The sequence below is a fragment of the Vigna unguiculata genome, chromosome 3 (genome assembly GCF_004118075.2).
Source record: "Vigna unguiculata cultivar IT97K-499-35 chromosome 3, ASM411807v1, whole genome shotgun sequence".
Lineage (NCBI taxonomy): Eukaryota > Viridiplantae > Streptophyta > Magnoliopsida > Fabales > Fabaceae > Vigna > Vigna unguiculata.
The window spans coordinates 42,796,686-42,818,055 of NC_040281.1; the positions used below are offsets into that span (position 1 = coordinate 42,796,686).

The 21,370-nt window shown below is 32.2% G+C and overlaps 3 protein-coding genes across 7 annotated transcripts; 2 read left to right on the forward strand and 1 right to left on the reverse strand.

Annotated features, from left to right (window-relative positions):
* Window positions 1-1,008: 1,008 nt before the first annotated feature.
* Window positions 1,009-4,416, reverse strand: LOC114175017 (protein CHAPERONE-LIKE PROTEIN OF POR1, chloroplastic). 3 transcript variants are annotated; one of them, XM_028059770.1, is made up of 5 exons: window positions 4,243-4,416; window positions 3,202-3,376; window positions 3,003-3,106; window positions 1,679-2,123; window positions 1,009-1,481 (listed from the first exon to the last, which is right to left on the reverse strand). In XM_028059770.1, exons 2-5 carry the CDS (start codon window positions 3,342-3,344, stop codon window positions 1,325-1,327), a joined length of 849 nt encoding a protein of 282 aa, XP_027915571.1. In that variant the 5' UTR covers window positions 3,345-3,376; window positions 4,243-4,416; the 3' UTR covers window positions 1,009-1,324. The 3 variants fall into 3 exon arrangements, with proteins under 3 accessions (XP_027915571.1, XP_027915573.1, XP_027915572.1); XM_028059772.1 differs by having other exon boundaries at window positions 3,202-3,385; window positions 4,243-4,415; XM_028059771.1 differs by having other exon boundaries at window positions 4,248-4,414.
* Window positions 4,417-9,318: 4,902 nt separating this feature from the next.
* On the forward strand, window positions 9,319-15,255 carry LOC114179139 (transmembrane and coiled-coil domain-containing protein 4-like). Of its 2 annotated transcripts, none has more exons than XM_028065368.1 (15): window positions 9,319-9,697; window positions 9,774-9,855; window positions 10,179-10,673; window positions 10,964-11,132; window positions 11,231-11,383; window positions 11,872-11,969; window positions 12,152-12,243; window positions 12,430-12,500; window positions 12,594-12,729; window positions 13,460-13,519; window positions 13,605-13,687; window positions 13,897-13,973; window positions 14,059-14,129; window positions 14,795-14,852; window positions 14,955-15,255. In XM_028065368.1, the coding sequence occupies exons 1-15, from the start codon at window positions 9,453-9,455 to the stop codon at window positions 15,072-15,074; spliced, it is 2,010 nt and encodes a 669-aa protein (XP_027921169.1). In that variant the 5' UTR covers window positions 9,319-9,452; the 3' UTR covers window positions 15,075-15,255. The 2 variants fall into 2 exon arrangements, with proteins under 2 accessions (XP_027921169.1, XP_027921171.1); XM_028065370.1 differs by having other exon boundaries at window positions 9,539-9,675.
* A 600-nt stretch (window positions 15,256-15,855) lies between these two features.
* Window positions 15,856-20,427, forward strand: LOC114175751 (protein FMP32, mitochondrial-like). 2 transcript variants are annotated; one of them, XM_028060540.1, is made up of 8 exons: window positions 15,856-16,083; window positions 16,294-16,545; window positions 16,697-16,828; window positions 16,967-17,026; window positions 19,455-19,531; window positions 19,632-19,688; window positions 19,784-19,850; window positions 19,947-20,427. In XM_028060540.1, exons 2-8 carry the CDS (start codon window positions 16,357-16,359, stop codon window positions 20,064-20,066), a joined length of 702 nt encoding a protein of 233 aa, XP_027916341.1. In that variant the 5' UTR covers window positions 15,856-16,083; window positions 16,294-16,356; the 3' UTR covers window positions 20,067-20,427. The 2 variants fall into 2 exon arrangements, with proteins under 2 accessions (XP_027916341.1, XP_027916342.1); XM_028060541.1 differs by having other exon boundaries at window positions 15,891-16,110.
* Window positions 20,428-21,370: the final 943 nt, after the last annotated feature.

The following is a 21,370-nucleotide window of genomic DNA, read 5'->3' on the forward strand; positions in this document are numbered from 1 at the left end:
AACGTTGAATTAGATTTAAAATATATTTTTTGATATGGTATCAAATTATATCTTAATTTAAAGAGATTGAAATTCAGACTTCAATTTGAGTTTTGATTGTAAAAAAATTCAATTGAGGTACTTTTATTTCATTTACAACTGGACTGTGACCACAAAGGATTTGAGGAAAAATGTTTATATTGTATAAGGTCAAGGCCTGATACAAAACTCCATGCAATGAATAACCTTTTTAGCATTTTTAATTATGAAAATCCAATTTTGATATCCGAACTTATGTTTCAAATTAAAATCCATTTGACTATTTATTTAGAAAGTTCTCGTAAGATTTATTCACGTATACATTAAATCAAACTAAAAGCTATACCAGTGACGCAGTTTGTAACTAAGTTGATGACTTGACTAATTCTATTATCATAACTCTGAGATCTTTATCATTGCCTCACCTGAAGTGTCTTATCTTACCAATGAACCTTTTAAAGAAAAATTATAAGATTAACTGGAAGGTTTTAAAAGTAGAACAAAAAAACTACACACTAGTTTTGACTTTTAAAAATTAAAACTTACTTACATATTCTACCATTATAATTTCTTTATTTTTACTTGTGTAATGGTATCTTACGAAAATTAATTAAAAGAGGATAAAATTATGGAAATTTAAAATTTGATAATCAGATAAAGGCACAAAGTAAAAAAGTGATATAATTCAAAAAGATGAAAAGTTAAAATTTAAGAAACTGAAAATTATAAACACCAAACACGCCCTGAGATTAATATTATTTTTACTCTCAAGACTGAAATGACATTACTAGTGTATTTTAGGAAATGAACTTGCTTGGAGGGCATGATTGTGTTTGTAAGAATTTTGTTTTGTTTTTTATACGCAAGGAAACTTGTGATGAATTATATTAATGCTTACCCAGAAGACGATCCTTGTAGGGTATCAGAAATGCTTTGATCACACATTTCTGAGTAACAATGTAAACATTTTAGACCCTTGATCCCTAGAAATTACATTAGATCTCTAGTAATTCGAATCACGTTAGATAGACTCGTTCAAGGAGACAAAATTCCCTTTGAAAGAGATATGTCAATTTGAAAGCTAAAAATATCCATACTGAACAAAACTCACTCATTTCCCCTTCTAAAAGAACTTAAGTTCCTTTGCTCATTCAAATATTGAATCTAGAAAGTGAAACAACTGCTTACCAACAAATAAGGTATTTCATTTTTTTTTCTGAGCTATAATTCGAACACTGAATAAGGTAAGCGATAATATTTTGTGAACTTCAACTGCAAAAACTGGTCTTCTGCTTTAAAACCCTCTTCACCTAAGATAGGTCGATGAAACCCATAATAAAACATATGTAATCAATGATGAGATCACTTCAAATGCCCTTGGTCCCTTAAGTATGGTGATAGGAGGAATTACTGACACCATCAAGAAGGTTCCCAACAGCCACGAAATAGCAAAGCCTCCAAACCTGCATAAAAGCACCACGTTATATAAGAATAAATCCGAAGAGAAAACCACAGATCCATCAAATTCTAGAGATAGGCGCAATGATATCAACATCAGAATGTCACACCATGGGAATGTGATGCTTCTAAATGAAAAATAACATACCATGAGCTAACAGAATAACATATATGAAAGAACAAAACACATTTGTGCACTTACCCATATAGTACAGTTCGAATCTTGCTCTTTAGCCGCTCATGTATAAAGTACATTGTAGCGATCAGAGATATTGCCACCTGAAGAGTTGGTCCTTCCTCAGTTGGAAAGAGGACAGTTAAAACTCCAAGTACCAAGAACGTTAGTGATGTTTTTATAATGAATTTTGTGGATGGAGTTTGAAATCTGCCTCTGACTGCTTGAACAAATCGGGATTGATTAACTTCCCTCATTTTCTTCTTAATGTCAATTTTTGGGTTTTTCCGTTCATAGAACTTCTGCATGATTATTTTGTCATGCGCTGATTCAATAGCATCTACACTTGGCTTGTGTCCCGCATATTTTTGAATCAGGAAATTCCTTGCTCCTTGAATCTCATCTTCAGAAGCTTCCCTGCTTATTCCAAGTCGTTTATATGGGTCCTTCACATTAATTCTTGGAAAAACAGCTGCATTTGCAGCAAAGGATCAGAAAAATGATAAGCTATGCAATATATTACTGGTTTCATAGTTTCAAGTCCTGGATAGCTGATGACCTCAAAAAAAGATATAGCAAATACCACGTTCTATTACAGCAGAAGATTTCATTTTGGAAATTGAAATCCCAAAAATCCTAACTTATTTGTTCAAAGGGAGTTTCTACAATCAATAGTTTGCCACTGCAGCCACCTTGCTATGGGGCTGCTCCCAGTCCCAACTGCTCCACCACTAGAGCATGCTATAACCCTGATTGATTCTTTTGTAAGAGATTCAAGTTTCATATGCATTAGGAGAAAAATAATTAATGAAAGAATTAATTACAATGAAATCATCAAGACAAGCAACTAATATATATTTCAATTTTTAACAAGGTGGGGACGTGGGGAAGAAAGGAAATAGCCATTCTGGGTAAACAGTAAAGCATAATCCATTACCTAAAGCAACTAAAAAACTGAAAAAACAAAAAATAGGATTTTGTACCCTCAATCAAAAAATTAAAAACAGTTTTCCACCTTCAATCTCCTACAGTTAGTCAACCTAGCCTCCCAAGTTGGTAGGGTATCATAGCATTTATATATCACATTCCAGTTCTAGTTCTCAAAAATACCCCAAGAGCTATGAACAATGTGCTTAAATTCCTAGTCAACCATTATGAGAGGACCAAACATCCACGAAGATGAAATAATCATTTTCAATTTTAGTTTTATTTATACTAATTTTTTGCTCCAGGGAAAAGCACCATTTACCTAGTACCTAACATACCGGTTTTACATTATCAATGCGTTAACAGTAAAACTTTCTGTATCATATCATATAAGGATTGAGCTTCTTCAAGAAAGAAATGTTACCAGCAGAATCATTAGCCATATCACCATATGAAGCATCCATGGCACTTCTGACCAACTGAACTTGTCGTCTATTGCCTTTTAATATAGGAGAAAAAAAACGTGTTCTGTAAAGTGAAAAGGTGAGGAAACAATGAACTGTTTAACCATTTAACTTGCCATGAAGTTCCAAACTCATGAGGTAATGATTAATAGCGCATACCTTTCCACCTGGAGAAACTCTCTTCCTTGTTTAGATCTCCCAGCCACAGAGAAAGCCATAACCCTGACATGGCGTGATCCCAGGTGACTAAAAGGTAGCTGGGGACATCTTGAGGGACAGCTACTCAACCCAGACACAGTCATTGTTACTAAAATCCTCAGGCAATATGACCTACCTGTTTATGCTTTGTGAGAAATTGAGATCACAACTTGATATTTCAATGTACAAAGAAATAAAAAATAGATAAAAAAAAATCAACATCAATGGACAAAGATTGCAGTCTCAGATACAAAAAGACAACTAGGACAATTATAAGCATATTACAGATACAAACCAATTGCTATCATAATATCATTAATCCATCAATTCTTAGATTCCTAAAGTTAGTATCTAATTTACAAATTTCTGATTCTATATATAACCATTTCCCCCTTTTTCTTGACGGATACGTAGATCCAACTTAACTGTTATAAACTAAAAAATTAGCTCGAGTTATTCGATATAAACACCTGTAATCATCTTATCATCCACATTGCAACTTCAGCACGAATACCAAGGTAACAATTCCATACATCTATTACTACTACCATAAACCAACTTCAGCACATCTAGTAGTTAACCTCAAAAAGATAACATAATATACATACACACCTATTACTCCCATACAGCCCCTAACCACAATTCATGGTTTCAAAAATCTCCCCAATCGCAATTCCGGCCACATTTAATCATTTACCTTCAGTTTTTCACAATTTCAAGCTCAAATTAAAACATTCATGCAAATACAACCGGAGTTCATTATAACAAAAAGAACAATTATAAAAAAAAAAGTGCAGCCACGTGAGGGACTGTAAGGAGAAACAGAAAAAAATTGAACTATAATAGCGGCGCAACTGGGCACAGACTAGAACGTTGTAAGAACCGTTCAGAAAAGAAATAAGCATCATCAAATAGTATTCCAGAACAGCGAAATTAAGTTAATAAAACATCGAAGTATTGCATATACATTCAATTGAATCGAAAGAAGAAGTTGATACGCACGTTACCAGTGAAAGGTGTAAGAAAATGAAAGGGGCAAAAGGCGTTCAGATGGAGCTGGGTTCGTTGAGGTTTAACATGAGAGAGAGTGTGTGTGTATAACGGATAGCAATAGGAGCAAGAAGAGAAGAGAGGCTTATGAGAATACCAAAACCCTGCTCCACCCAATTTTGTGAATCAGTCACAGTGAGTGAAAAAAAAAAAAAAAAAAAACAATAACAACAACAACCTCTTTTGTCATTACACTCTTACAACAATTTTAAACAATAAAAGTAAAAATGTTAAGAAACCGAAAAAAAAAAGAAAAAACTCACCCCTACCTATAAACATTTCAGTAATTTTTAATATCATCTTTGTTTATATTTTTATTTATGACTTTATCTTTGCAGTGTAATTTATGGCTTTCAATAAGAATGTATTTAATTAAAACAATTTGCTAACAATTTGAGTAATGCAGGCATATAATTATTTGTTGTATAAAAAATGTACAGTGTATATATCTAGAAATGTATACTAATAATAGTTATATAATGACGTGTAAATGGAAATCTTTTGCATTTTAAAATATATTTATTATATTTATCATGCAACTTACTATCTATTGAATATTTAAAAGGAAAGAGTAAAATTGAAATAAAAATCAATTTCAATAAAGCCAATGTAAATTATATCTGATTGAAATAATTTTTTTATTAAACCAATTGAATGGGATTGTCATTTAAAAGAATCGAAATAATTAGATAAAATGGTTTTCTCTTCCAAATCAATGCAATAGTTATGAAGGTTACGATTTTCTTTTCAAAGGCATATTTTATAATTTACAACTATGGTAAGATTTATAGGTTAAAAGTGTCACTTTCTCCTTCTATTTTCTTTTTCTTTTTCATCTCATTGTTCTTTCTTTGTTTTTACATAAAGTAAAATGAGTCTTTTATGCTCTCTTTACGTTTTTAGTCTTAGATTTTGACTTTTAACATTTACCCCTTTTAAAACATTTTAGACTCTAACAAGGACACATTAATTTGATTGAATTTTGTAAATTTAATTTTTTTCATGTCTTTTATCTCCCGTTACTCTCGATAGGGATATTTCATAATCTTTCTCAATTTTAGTTGTTGAGAACATGGATTCTCTCAACTAATTCTTATAATTTCTTTAAATTTGTGTTTTGGTTGTTCTTCGTATTACAAGTTTAAAAAGTGAATAAATTTTGGAGTTTTAGATTTTAGGCAATTTTCAACAATATTAGACAAGGGAGTTGTTTTAGCTTCAAATCTATTTCATGTGTTGTTAAACTGAAAATTGAGTAAGTGTCTTTTTATTGCTTTTAAAGGTTAGGTTTTCAATGGCTACTTAATTATGGGTAGTCACGTTTTAATTAAGTTGAAATATATACAATTAGAATGAAAAACATATTAACATTAGAGTTTAAGACTTATTAATAGAGTTAGAATTAATTGTTTAAACAAAATATAATTAGATTGAATTGTGATTTTATGTGTAATTATTAACTTTTCACTTGAATCTAGGTTGTAATACCCTTTTGAATAATAATAATAATAGCCATTATATAAAATCTACATCTCTGATATTTGCTAAATTGATGTGAATGTGTAAAAAGACTTGAAATTAATTCTAGAAAATGTTATATAAGTGTTTTGTTTTGTATAATTTGTTTAGTGAGTGAATCTTGATTACATAGCAAAGTTTTTTCCAAACTAAATTCATCAAACAAATGATAAGCTATTGAACAAACATAAGTGAATCAACTCAATACAATTAAGTTCTACGTATAAATTCCTTAACTAAGGAGCTTGGTTGTGATTTTTCATGTATTGAATTAGTTGTTTGTGTTATGATGAGTTATAAATGGATGATAATATGATAGTTGTGATTTATATGTGGTATGATTATATTGGAATCAGATCGGTTGAGTCACACATGTAGATGACGTGTTTACCTTAGTTGTGTTTGTGATTATTAAATAATGGAATCTACAATATTACAAAAATCCTTTCAATTCATCGATGGTCTATATTATATAAATTATACATCCAGTGGAATAAGCTGAAGGAAAGTTATTACACACTTGTAGATATGTGTGAATATTAATTGTAATGAACTTATGTTAATCCTTGATTTTTGTTGATTCATTTGGATATCAAAGTGATAGATTAGATCAGATGTTGGTATTTGGTGAAACATACTTAATATAAGTCTTACTGAAGAGGTTTGCCTATTGTTGTTTGTCTTGTGTCTAACTATTTGTATATCAATTATAAATCTATAGTGTGCGAAAATGATTAAAATGTAGTTGATTGTTAATAAATGTGTTGGTTTGGAGTTTATTTTAATATGTTTAATTATTTTTAGTTGTAAATCATTTTAATGGTTAAGTAGTTGACCTACTTAATGATTGTTTGATTTTTTGTTGTGATGCCACTTAGTATTAATGCATGGTTTGAAGGCGGTACCAGATCAATATTTTCCATATCAACATCTTTTGTTGGATTATCTAAATATGCATATTTACATTTTTGTTGTTGTTGTTGTTATATGTATCCTAGAAAGATTATGTTTTACAAGCACTTTGTTGGGTAATACTATATAGTACATTAAAACTTTGCTATAGTTTATATAGTGTGTACATCTTTTGCTTCGTATGTGTATGTGTATCAAGTGTTATATTTATGGTATCATAGTTGGTTAACCAATGGGTCATGGATATAGAAAGGATATTTGAAGCTACTTTAAGCCTTAAAGACAAATAGTTAGTTTGCGCTATCTAATAAAGGAGATTGATTTTTGATGGATAGTAATGAGACAAATAATGGAAGGCTAAGGAAAGGCTATCACTTGGATAGTTTCAACACTAGGTTTTTGGAAACATAATTCCTTGACAATGTGAGATAAAAGAAAAAAAATATGAAGTTTATGTAGTTAGTGTAGTGAAATTCATATTTGACTAAGCATGGATTTCACACGTAAGCTATGTTTGAAGCTTGAATATGTAGAGAGTTTGAGTATGGTTTAAAGAAAAGTGATAAAAAAATGATAGTTCTCATGTCTATCAAGTAATATTCGCCTTCAAGTCAAAGACAAAGGTGGTGGAGAACTTGGAGAGTAGTAATAAAGTGCTCAAATTCCATGTTAGGAGATTTTTAATAAGCAAAGGCAAATATTATCAAAGGAAACCTTATGGTAGACTCTAAACATCTAGAAACGATGGATCTAACCTCATTGTCATGTACCATTAGAATGTTTTAGATGTGGAAAACTACATTTTTATAGACACTTTCTACAATCCATTCTTAATGTGATTTGTATTAGATTAGATGTCAATGCCATGACCATTACATGAGATATATATATATATATATATATATATATATATATATATATATATATATATATATATATATATATATATATATATATATATATATATATATTCACACACTCACACTCACACCCATCCACACATGTACACGTGCAACATAATATTTGAATGAATATAACTTAATCAATAAGAGTGTCTATATCATGTGATGTTATAAATGAAAGAAGATTTTTTGTGCATTATGTATTGCATCTTTTTTTTTTTAATTATATATATACTCTTAATGAACATAAGTGTTCATTAAGAGTGACTTATATACTTATATTTGTTGATAATAAGTTCATGTATTCATTTATAATCGAATTGTAATTAGTGAAACTGGTTAAGAATTTCATAAAAAAATTGAACCTAACACAAAAGTTAAGATGAACTAATATAAAATTGTGTCATTCTTAATATATATAAACAAATGACATGTAATTCAATTATTTAGGGTGTGTTTGTTTTCAAAGATGGATTTAAAATAAAATGAGTGAATGAATTTGAAGAAATATAGTGGAGAAAGTAATTTTATTTGAAGGGATGAAGAGGTCAAAGGTAAGGGGTTTGAAGATAAAGGTAATGAAAACTTTCAAAGAATTTGATAGATATTATAAATATAAAATAATATTTTAATAGATAAAATTGTTATATTACAATTTTATCCTCTGTTAAAATTAGTATAAAATAAAATATAATTATTATTATTAGTTTTGGTATTATTATTAATATTATTATAGTTAATACTATTATTATTATTATTATTATTATTATTATTATTAAGTAAAAGCATATTTTTTAAGTTGAAAATTTAAAAAAAAAAAAAAAATTAGGTAAATGCATATTGCTGAACTATTTCAAGCAAACAAAGTTTATCCGCCCTTATCCATCCTATTAAACAATAAATCCCTAAAACCAAACACAACATCACTCTTGATTGAAAAATAAAAATCATGTTTCACTCTATCCTTTAAAGATATGTTTATTTTAATATTTTTTTTAAAAATCCAAATCACTTTTTTATTTTTATTTAATATTGTGCTTACATATTTAACACTTCATTTTTTTAAATTTTGTTAGAAATAAATTTAGTCACAAAGTTCAATTAATTTGGAAGTTGCAATAAATTATTATTTTTTAACTCTAATTAAGTTTTATTTAACTTATTTTTTTTAACGAAACTCAATAAAAAACTTAATATTCACTATATTTCTTTAGAAGTGTTTATTTACATCTATATGTACAGTTTTGCTTTTCTTTCATAAACGACTCTTCAATTATTGTTCTTTTAGAGGGTCACCAATAATAACTTCTCAGAAGTGATTTAATAAGAGTTTAATACAGCCATTAGCAATGATTTTTTTTTTATCAGACTATTCAATGTTGTTACATATGTTTAAGATTCATTTAACTGAATATCTTTACATATATATATATATATATATTATCAAATCTTTTACCTATTTACAATAGAAAAATAGAACGATATATGTAAATTAAATCCTATGTTTTAATACACAAGCTTGACTTTCTATTTTTGGTGTGCTCTTGAATTTTCTTTTACTTTTTTTATTTATAATATTGAATTATTAACTTATAAAAACACTATATATTTGTCCGCCATTAAAATTCTTAAAAGGTCCGATTCGCCACGTCATCCCACACGCCCAACTTTAAAATGGAAACATATTAAAGGCTTTTTCCCTTCGCCTTCCGTTGAAGCGCGTTCCTAATTTCCACTTCCAAACGACGTCGATTCCTCTCCTCTCTCTCTCTGAGATTAGCCTTCGTAAGAAGGAAACAACACTTCATCTTCCCAATCATCGCATCGCACATGGCGGCACCCTCGACGACGCCGCCGTCGCTTTTGTCGCCGACGCAGAGGTATGCTGCCGGCGCATTGTTCGGCCTGGCCCTGCACGAGGCTCAACTCAACCAAACCAATCCGTTGCCGTTACCCGTTTCTGAGGATTCTATCTCCGAGGAGCGAACCAGTACTAGCTCCAGCAGCGACTCGGTTTCCGAGGACCCGGATCTTTGGGTCAACAACAATTCGGGTTTGCTCCGCCCCGTTTTTAAGTACGTGTTAGTTATAATTCAGGGCAAATCCTGATAGTTATTTTGAATCTCTGAATTTGAATCCGAATTTGAACAGGTTTCTTGAAATTGATTCCGCTTCGTGGCTTGGGCTAGAGGAAACCGCTGGTTCTTCTTCAGCTCTGAATCACGTGGGACCGGTACGTTTCACTAGTTCGTTGTCATGCGTAAGGAGATTACGCATTAATTTTGTTGATATTCAAATGGAAGAGTGTTAGCAATATATTCTTTTAACACACAAACACTTTCTTTTATTATATTGAAAACTGTACATTCACTAGTGGGCTTTCGTTATTTAAATAAGGAGTGAGACCTGCACAGTTTTTGTGATTTCTAACGAGTTTCAATTAACAGTTGAAGTTGTGGTGGAAATCGTTTGTTAGAGAGTGTGTAACTGGCAATTTATTTTTCTTCATTTTGATATATTGCTAATAGAGAATAATAATGCTCGTGATTGTTACAGTTCTTGAGATTACTTTCACAAGAATCGGACGGTGGTTCTTCTCAAACTTCAGATCAAGAACTTGCTTTGTCAGTTGCAGTTAATGGCATCACACGTGAAATGGAGAAAAAGTTGGAGTCTACTGAGTCTAAAAGGGAGAAGCTTCGCGAATATGAGCATCAATGTCGTGAGAAGTTCGCAATTGATGAGGTTCAGCCTCATGGTGAAGAGGTAGATGATCATTTGGAAGTTCAGGAGGTAATGGATATTGCTCCTTTAGTTGACTCTAAAGAGCCAGAACATGGGTCTGTTAATTGGAAGATTGATGAGAGACCAATTGAGGAAGTAATGATGCTGAGTGATCAGAGGAAGGTGACAGTTCTATATGAACTTCTGTCTGGTTGTTTGTCAAATTTAGGTGAAGATATAGGCCAGAGAAGGAAGGGCTATGATGCTCGACATCGTGTGGCTCTGCGGTTGCTCGCAACATGGCTTGATGTCAAGTGGACAAAAATGGTTTGTTTGATGAGATTTTTGAATGGAACTTTATATGATTGCCTGATTTCTAAATAACTTGTCATATATTGGAAATCGCTAGATGAGTGCCTTGTCTTGTGACTTACTATTATGAATTGTGGTGAACATTGCCTATATGTTTGCCTTGATTTCTAATCTACCGTAATTCAAGTTGAATGTGATTGCAAATGTTTGCATGTTATAAACTTGCTTTGTATTGTTAGTTATTAGAATCTCATATTTACTGGTCCTGTATCTTTAATGACTAAGATGAGTATTGGTTTTTGTAGGAGGCCATCGAGACCATGGTTGCTTGTTCTGCGATGGCTTTTATTCAGGCACAAGAGTCAAAGAAAGAAGAAACTCAATCAAAAGAAACTAAGTGGACTAAATTAAAGCGGGGTGGTATAATTGGTGCTGCTGCAATAACTGGTGGAGCTTTGTTGGCTATTACTGGTGGTATGGAGATCATGTTATCTTTTGTAACTGTTTATGAAATATAGAATTTCCACATGAACCAGCTCTTTATGATTGTTTTTATTTTGACCATTCAACAGGGTTAGCTGCACCTGCCATAGCTGCAGGTCTAGGTGCTTTGGCTCCAACGTTGGGTACTCTGATCCCTGTAATTGGAGCAAGTGGATTTGCTGCAGCTGCTAGCGCTGCAGGAACTGTTGCTGGTTCTGTTGCTGTTGCTGCATCATTTGGAGGTTTATATTTGCCAATAATATTATTAGATTTGCTAGAATTCAATCATGTCCCGTTTCTGTGGCTTCCTTTCTCTCATTTTATTTTTAAGTTTAGTTTGTAGTTTAAGACTTTTGTTGTTATAATTATCCATTTACATGCTTACACTAACTGCTTAAATAGGATAACTTCCTCTTAGATTGCCATAAGTACAAATGTTACATGAGAGTTTGTGTTTACTTTAGATTGTAACTAACTGGAGCCTGGAGGAGTCATGCGGGCCTATAGAATGTCTAATATGTCCTGTTTTGCGATGACAGTACATTCGATTCCTTCAAAGTACACAGTGGTTCTTATGTGTTAACAAATAATATTATTATTGTTATAAAAGTGGCAATCTGTAGGATGGTTGATTCCTTGATCTTGCATTTCTTTATTCTTTATTATGTCAGTCAAATTCTTTTTTAAACAATGAAAATTTTTATGTATCTCTTTGTTCTACTTCTTCCAGCTGCAGGAGCAGGACTTACTGGAAGCAAAATGGCTAGGAGAGTTGGGGGAGTTGATGAGTTTGAATTCAAGACTATTGGAGAAAACCATAACCAAGGCGTAGGTTTTTATATCTTTCATCTTCCTGTTTTCTTCTGACTTTGCTTGCTTAAATTGAGTTATGGACTTTGCTTCTGTGTGCATTTGTATGAACTCTGCCCCACCTTTCTTATAATACCAAAAAATACATCTGTACCGGGTTAATTTTTGAAATTAATTTCTTGTTGAACTTCTGCTTGCAGAGGCTAGGGGTTGAGATCTTAGTATCTGGATTTGTCTTTGAGAAGGAAGATTTTGTAAGGCCCTGGGAAGGTCATAATGACAACTTGGAGGGGTACATAGTGAATATTACCCTTCAATGGTCACGGATACCTTGGAAAGCTTGATGTTGATAGAAAGTTACACTCTTCTATTGAAATCAGCTTTTATTTGTAGTTCAGTTTATCTTGGAACTGTAGTGTTAATATTCTTATGATTGATGGTGATCATCCTTGCCAACAGAAATGACCTTTCTTGTTAGGTATGCGCTGCAGTGGGAGTCCAAGAATCTGATTGCTGTGAGCACTGCAATTCAAGACTGGCTTACTTCAAGTGGGTTTTGAGATTTGGGATTCTAATAAAACTAAGTTATTAGTACATAAGTATCTCTTTCAATGATGTTTATATTACTGTGACTTGCATCAGAACTTGCGATGGAGCTGATGAAACGAGGGGCTATGATGACTGTTTTGAGTTCACTCTTAACCGCTTTGGCTTGGCCAGCTGCATTGCTTTCAGCAACCGATTTTATAGACAGTAAATGGACAATTGCTATCGACAGGTGTGTTTTGTCTCCTGATTCTGTCTACAATAGAACGTTGCTTGGTAGTGTGGGAAGAAGCTTCTTCCTGTTTCTTTTGTTACGAATATCATGTATGCAATTCAAAGTGCTAAATGGTTAAAATTTCAGGAATTATGATTCTTATTGTTTGGGCTATGCTTGTACTATTTGGGCTATTAAAGTTACTGATCCTAGAGTGTTATTATAAATTGGTGGATAAGGTGAATTTTTAAAAAAACATATCACATGTAATATCAGTGTTCAGATTTTCAGTTCAAGGTTTCAACTGTTTTTGTTGGATTGTGGAATTAGTGAATTAATCTGACTTGAATAACCGAGTCCTGGTATCTGACTTAAATTTCTGAGGGATTTGAAGTTGCCCCCTTTTCACCACTAAAGATATTAGAAAATTATATTTGACGATTGTATTGTCATTTGATCATCATGTTCAAGTTTAGTTTGATTTTCTTTTAGCTTGGTAATTGTACAAGTTATTTGTAAAGTGTCAATTCAATTGATCATTAATATTAAGTGTATTAATATGCAAATCTGAAAGCTGATGTCAAGGTGGTTTGGATTTGGCATGTGAAGGAGCACCTAGTGTTTTTTTTTTCTTGATAAAAGGTGTTGTTCATGTGATGGCTTCACCAACTCTGAAAAATTTGTTATGATCAGTTTTGTTTCTTTGATTAGTTTTAGATCTACGTGCTGAGTTAGTCTTGATTTTCAGATCAAACAAAGCTGGTAAGCTGCTTGCTGACGTGTTGTTAAGAGGATTGCAGGGAAATAGGTATTTGACGAATTCCAGAGTTTCTTTTAGTCCCGCTCCAAGAAAATTGTAGATTAATGTATTCGTATTGATGTTTGAATTTCAGACCCGTGACACTTATAGGTTACTCACTAGGGGCGAGAGTTATTTTCAAGTGCTTACAGTTTTTGGCTAAAACTGAAAACAGTGGTAGGTATTTCAAGTTTCACCCCTTTCATTTGTTCATCCTTGATGTGTTTAAATTATTTGACTACACATCAGATAATTTCCTGTTCTTTTATTCATTTATTAATTCCAGTGGTGGTTGCATATAACTTATGTCCTTGGTACTCTAGCCATCTTTATTCATTGAATGATGTTACCTTATTACTTTTATTGTTTGCCCTGCTTATTGGCAGCTGAACTAGTAGAAAGAGTTATACTTCTTGGAGCACCCATTCCAATCATGGACGAGAACTGGGAAGCAGCTCGAAAGGTTTGCGGGGCATTTAATTTTCCTAGTACAACTTTCTTATCCGTATAATGAGAATAAATCTTTCTAACGTCACGGTATTGTGTAGATGGTATCAGGAAGATTTGTAAATGCTTATTCGAGGAATGACTGGATGCTTGGAGTGGCCTTCCGTGCCAGGTATCTTGAAGTATAATTGCAAAATATTCGTAAAGTTATGTATTTCAAGTTGACTCGCACTACCATGACCTCAGGACCTATAAACTTGATAAAAGAAGCCCATAGCATGAAATTGCATAATTTTGTTTTTACGTGAGAAGTTTCACACTACATTGCTCATCGGTAAATTTTTTGGTTTGTATTTTTATACGTGAAGTGGGAGTTGGTAAGTATGAGCAGATAACTGCGTTTCTTGTATATGATTATGTCGGGTGTGTCATTGCCTGCCTATAACGTATAAGGAGATAGATATATATTTAAAAATGTATACAAACTCTTATAACATGATAAATATATAATTGTAATTGTAATTGTGAGTATCCAAACTAAAATTATATTAGTTGGATATTGTCTAAATAAAAAAAATATAAAATATTTTATTATAAAAGTATATGTTTTGTTGATTAGATATTTCATTGCACTAGGACCGATGCTTTTGGAGATGAGGTGTTACAACTGTATCACGATAATTTTTCTACTTATTATGTGTGGCTAACCAGTACAGTTCGCAGTTGTTGTGATTATTTGCCTTGCCATTCTTTTAGGAAAATGTAAAAGGTTTGATCTTAATAGACAGAAATCAAAATAATTATTTAGCATTATATATATTTTTTAAATTTGTGCAGTCTACTTACGAAAGGATTAGCTGGAATCCAACCTGTCGATATTCCTGGGATCCAAAATGTAAGATGTTTCTTCATACAAAATGACGTACAAAACTAGTTTTCTAAGTTGCATTCTAAAGTTATGAATATTTATGTTTTAATAAGTGTTCTTGGTTTGCAGGTCGATGTGACAGATCAGATTGAAGGCCATTCGTCTTATCTGTGGGCTACCCCAAGGATCTTAGACCAACTTCAATTGGAAACATACTATCCTGTATATAACAGCATTTCTTGCATATAGGGTGAAGTTTTCATGACGGTGCTTTTCTTGCATACACTTAAATTTAAGTATGACACTATTCAGAAGTTATGCATCAAATTTATTAGCGATACTATAAGGATGTACTACTTTTTTAGTTTCAAATGTAAAAAATTGTATTTATGTTGTTTTTTCTTATAAATAAATTCGGTATATTTATTAATTGGATGGAGGTTTCTTTACCTATTAATGTTATTCTTCATCGCATAATCTCATTCGGGTCCTAATAGCATTAAAGGGCAATGCTCTTTGTTACTATAGAAAACAGCACGAAATGCATGAAGACACATTATAATTAAAAATTAAAAGGAGAAAAATAGGATTTAATAATGGATAACAAAAGGAACCCATTAAGATTGGCTTAACAGAGTTTAACAGGTTGTAAACTTAATTTTTGTTGTCATTATTATGTATACAATAAAATAATGAAATTCAAAAGCTTTGTGAAGTTTTCTGAAAGGTGTTTCTGATAGCAGTTTCATTACATGGAATTCCCTAAAAATGAAGCCAAATCTCGTATTATTTTTAATATACGACAAAGGCCTAAGGTTTTACTGACAAATAAAAATTAAGATATAAAATTAGCTGATATTGTGGTTCATATTACTTTTGGTGCATACGCAATTAACTAAAGCATGAAAGATTAAGAAAATGATCTTAAAATTCAATACACTAAACTCTAATAATATGAAATTCCAATTATTTATTTTTTAGAAACTGATAAATCAAAATCCACATTCGAAAATACAACGTGAAATTGTGATTGTCATAACCCGTACCGTTTTTGCACTTGAAGGATGGTGTCGTGAACCCCAAGACATTCGCTCCGTTATTTTGGTTCTCTTTGATAAGAGAAAAACAACTGCTTTTGTTTACGAACACCATTAGTATTAGTTTCTTCGATTTGATGACTCATCACAGCACCACCACTGATTAACGACGTGGAGCAGCTTCTCTCTCATCCTCCTCCTCCCATTGGTCATTGGTTGAGGTAACCGTCCATTTTACACTTCCCCAGGTCGATCAATCTTTACCTTTTCCTCTTTTTTAATATTATTTCTCACCCTTTCTATTCCCATCCCATTTCATTCATTACTCAAAATAAAAAGGATAAGAGAGAGAGAGACCAGAAACGTGGTTTTTTACGAACTTCTCTTCGTGCGATATAAATCTGTGGTTTCGTTAACTGTTCGATTTGTAGTTAACTTGCTGCCAAGGTTGAAAATTGTTGTGCGGCTTTTGGGGTTTGCTCGTGGAATCGGAAATGGCCGCGGTTCGTAAGCGGATGTGGCAGTTATCTGGAATCGGAGCTTTTGGGGCTTCCAAATCCAAAGTGTCGTCGTCGTTCGAAAGAGCAATATTCCATCCATTTCCTGTTTCGGGGACAAGGCATGTTTCTCAATTGGTGAAATCCAACGGAAAACACTTGTTTCTCGTTGACACTTTAGCCCTGGTAATAATTTACAGTTTTCCTCTCATTTGTTTCCCTTGTTTGGATTTCACTTTTATTTGCGATCCTAAACAAGGGTGAATGATTTGCGATGTTGCAAATTGTGTTCTTCAATTTATTGGCTTGATTTGCTTGTTTGATTTTTTGCGTACAGGTTAGAAAACTAGAGGGGGAAGGATTGCCCTCGAAACAAGCTGAGGCAATAACCGCTGCCATAACCGAAGTTTTGAATGACAGTCTCGAAAATGTGTCTCAATCGTTAGTATCTAAAGGAGAAATGCAGAGAGTAAGATCCTTTAGTGCCGACCATAATCTTTGTTTTTGTGGATTTAAAATTCGCCTTCACTTTATCCCTTGTCAGTTTTATAAATTTTATAACGATACAGTTGGTACTAATATTGTTTTGGTCAATTTTCTTTTTAAGACCGAGATGATGCAAGAATCCAATCTGTCCAAGTTTAAAGCAGAGGTGCAGAGCTCACAGGTATTTCTTAAATATGTGGAATGTTGTGTGTAAACTTTGACGGTTATGATTTTGGTGCATGTGGATGTCTTAGGGCCTGGTTCTACTGGTAGTTAACATGGTAGGATTGAAGAAAGGATTTTGTGTGGTGGTTATATTCATGCCGGCATCCTATTTTACTGCCATAAATTTGACTTCCGTGGATTATAATAACTCAGGATGAGAAATACCTTGCACATTTGCTTATTTATAAAGCGTCGAGCATGGATCCTCCAGAATATCTTGGTGAATATGTGCATCCTGCTTCTCCATTATTAGGATTGAGAAGTGGCCGTTGTTGACTTTGTTTCAAATGCAACAATAAAACATGCTTATGACATTGTTTGATCATGTCCTCTGAAGCTGAAAGTAGTTAGAATGAAGATATAAGATTAAGTTGATCACAAACTTTCTTGGTGAATATGTGCATCCTGCTTCTCCATTATTAGGATTGAGAAGTGGCCGTTGTTGACTTTGTTTCAAATGCAACAATAAAACATGCTTATGACATTGTTTGATCATGTCCTCTGAAGCTGAAAGTAGTTAGAATGAAGATATAAGATTAAGTTGATCACAAACTTTCTTCACTGTGCTTCTTTTCTTTTGGGCTAGCAGTTCACTTTCTTTTCTTTTCTTCCCCTTCTTTCCGTTCTATTCTTCTTTGTAGATGATCTTCTCAGTTGTGTCTAGCATCTGAAGCATAATGTACCTTCTTAGTAGTCCCTCTTGCAATTGGTGTGATCATGGTCAATGATTCATTGTTGGATTTCTAGAAGCACTTTGATTTTGGGATTTTATAGAAACTTATGATCTGGTAGTATGTTGTCACATTTCATAATGATATTATTTATGTAGTTATTAACTTCGCCGCATAAGATGGTCAGTCAGCGACATGTTCAACCTTCTGTGGGGAAGCTTGCTAACATGGTGTTTGTAAACCCTGTTACAAAATGTAAGGAATAAAAGCAAACACAAATTTTAATTTAGAGACAGAAAAGAAAGATGATATACTAATTATCCATTGTTTATTAAAATGGTTATTTTTTTAAGTTTCGACATCTGTTTTGTAGTGTTTTATTGTTTAAGATAAACTTATGAAGTCCCTTTGTCCGGTTAACCTATATGTTTGAAGATCTTTAAATTAAATGGGCTCTGTGTTTCTGAAATTATTCATGGTTTTCTAGCTGTGGTAGGATGCAAGGTTATCGAACTTAAGAGTGTATTAAACTGGTAAAGCTTCTAAAGACTTGAGTCATGCGGTTGAAAGATAACATAAAAACTTCTACTATTGACATATTTATAACATAATCCTTTTAACAATGCAAGAATTAAAAATTTCAACTCCATTATAAAGCAAATTACCAGCTTACAATAGTCTGTGATAGTAATAGCTACTACATAATATCAAACTACATAAATAATCACATCATCCACAGATTCACAAAACATATATTCTTTAAGTGAAAACATTTCAAAAGAGTTAATTTCTTCAAATCATTTGGGCCCTCGGAAAATGTTATATTTATGTTGGCTTCAAAAACAATGCATGAGCTATATAGAGCACTGTCACTTTGGAGTCAATATCGTGCAAAAATTGCATTTGATTTTGAAATCATTTACTTGTTTCTTGATTCAAGAATTTAAGTTTATATGAACTTATCCGAGTAAATCTGATAGCGATTTAATTCATTTTTCCTACTTAGAATCATAAATTTCTAAGAGTTTTGAGTTAACATGAGAGTTTGACAACGGTGATAGGATAATGATTGTCATCCTCCTCCAGTTTTATCTCATTTATTAATGGGAAACCATAAGGTTAATTTCTAAAATGTTTGGTTGAGAAATAATTATCTTTTTCATTTATTGTTTTCACTTTTAATTACAAAATCTCTACCTTATTTTAAATTTGTTTCTTGTTACCAAATATTCGTTTAGAGGATAGGAAACATGAGAACATTGCTTTCAAATGCAAATGTGGCATTTTTGTGATTGAAAGTGAAAACGAAAAAACTAATGGCCCTTAGTTTTTTTTCCAAATGGAAAGGTCCAACTCATGCTCCGTAAATTGTCGATACTGCTAATACTCAATAGATATGTGGAGAATGTCTTTTGGTTCTCCATTTGACCATAATTTTTAGGGGAATAATTGAAATGGTTGCATCATAATTCATGTGCTGGCAAATTACATGCAAAACATTTATGATTGTTTCTGTTGCATTTTGTTGAGACATTTATGCTGGGAGTGCATTAATTTTATATTAGAAACCTTTTTTCCTAGGTCTTAAAAATTTCACGTTTTCTTTATCCTTGTAACTTTATTTACCTCAAATTGTATGTTACATTGATTGATGCTGATGAGATTGGTTTTGTTTGACTGATGCTATAATATGCTGAAAAACTTGTAATTCAGGGACACCATTTCTCTCTTTTACAACATGAGACAGAGAAGCTTAGGAATGATATAGAGAAGATGCGTAGTGAGTTGAGGTATGGTTTTTATCACTTTTAGCAACTGGCCATGATCAAACTATTGTCGTCTTTTGTTTTGTTACGATTTTATGGTACAAGCACAAGTTTTGCGATGCAGGTATGAGATTGATAAAGTCACTGCTGGGCAGCGATTAGATTTGAACCTTGAAAGGGGGTAAGAGTTCAGAATAAATTGGTGATTGTTAAAGATTACAGAACTTTTATTAGATTGAAATTCCTATTACTCCTGACGAGTCACTGAAAATGCAGGAGAATAAGGGAGGAATTGTCTAACCAGAATGCTGAAACTAACAACCTGACAAACAAACTTGATAGAGTAAGCAATTATGTGACATTCAGAGGTTGCCATTTTCAACCAAAGCCAATTTAGCAATTTGCATTCTGAAAACCCTTTGCTCTAATTTATATGCAGGAGATCCATTCTTTAAGAGCACAGCTAGAAGCAGCCAAGTATGATGTCATAAAATACTGCATAGGAACACTGGTTTCGATCTCTGCCGTTGGTCTTGCAGTATTACGTATTTTGATGTAAACGAATTGTATTCCTATGAGATTAAAAAAGAGGTGGAAAAGAATCAAGGTACCTAGCTGCTTTGAAGATCTGTCTTCTCTCAGAAACAGTTGCATTACAATTCTGGTTCAACCTTTTTTTTTTCCATTATTTTTCTTTGGTCGGTACTAGTGGAGCAGAAAGGACCTAGCTCCAAGTAGGAACGAATTGGGCCTGTTTTTTAAGCCCCATTCCATATTCTTTCTGTTTATTTATTTGCCATGCCTTTGGGGATATTTGTGCATTTTGTGCATTTTGTGCGTGGCTGTGGTATCAATACAACACAAGCATCTTGGATTATAAATGCTTAAGCGGAAGAATTTAAATGCATGTTCTTATAGCATCTTCAAAGTTGTTTATGAATAAAAATATTACTTTAGTATAGGTTCCACGTATTTAGATTGGACCTAAATGTATAAAAGTTAGATTGAAATAATGCTTCTATTCGTAAATGACTCCTGTAAGGAGATCTCTAATTTGCTTTCAATTTGGGGATATTTTACAATCGGTTTTTAGGCATAGTTGTATACGTAATGTTATAAGCCAATGTGTTGTCACAAGAACTTCAAATATTTTGTTGATGTTTTTTCTAACTACAAACAAATGAAAATTGAGGATTAATTCTTATCGAGAGAATATTAATAAGAGTTCCTTGCAAGGGTTTAACTTCATAAAATGAAAGTTATAACAATATTTATTTCCTTTGCCTACTAATACAAATACCAAGACACGTAAAACATATAGTCCATACAATCCTAGGAATTATTATTTTTTCATTATCACACTAAAGGTAGTTCCTATTTTCCACAACACCGTATACAACTATAATCACAATTTGACTTGATTATAGTTGACTCGCCTAATTCATATCACAAGAAAATTTATGTAACCTTTATATGATAATATTTGATTCCAATAATTTCTTTTCTTTTTTATATTTAATTTAATTATGGAGATGTTTTTATAAAATTTATTTGTAGTAATAATATAGTTGTAAAATAATTGAATACTTTTATATTTTGCATTTTAAAATAAAATAAAAAAGATAGTTTAAATAAAAATTTCTCATTCAATTTTACAAATTATTCAAATAAAATAAGAAATACCTATAAGTATGTTATAATCAAATATCTGATTATAGGATGGGTTAAACACTAGTTAAAAATACTTAAACAAAAATATATTTATAATTGTCATTTTCTTAACGTGATGTCAAAATGAGTCAATATCACACAGATTCACTTACTACAGAATTATCTAAAAATAATTTAGCTCAATTTGACTTC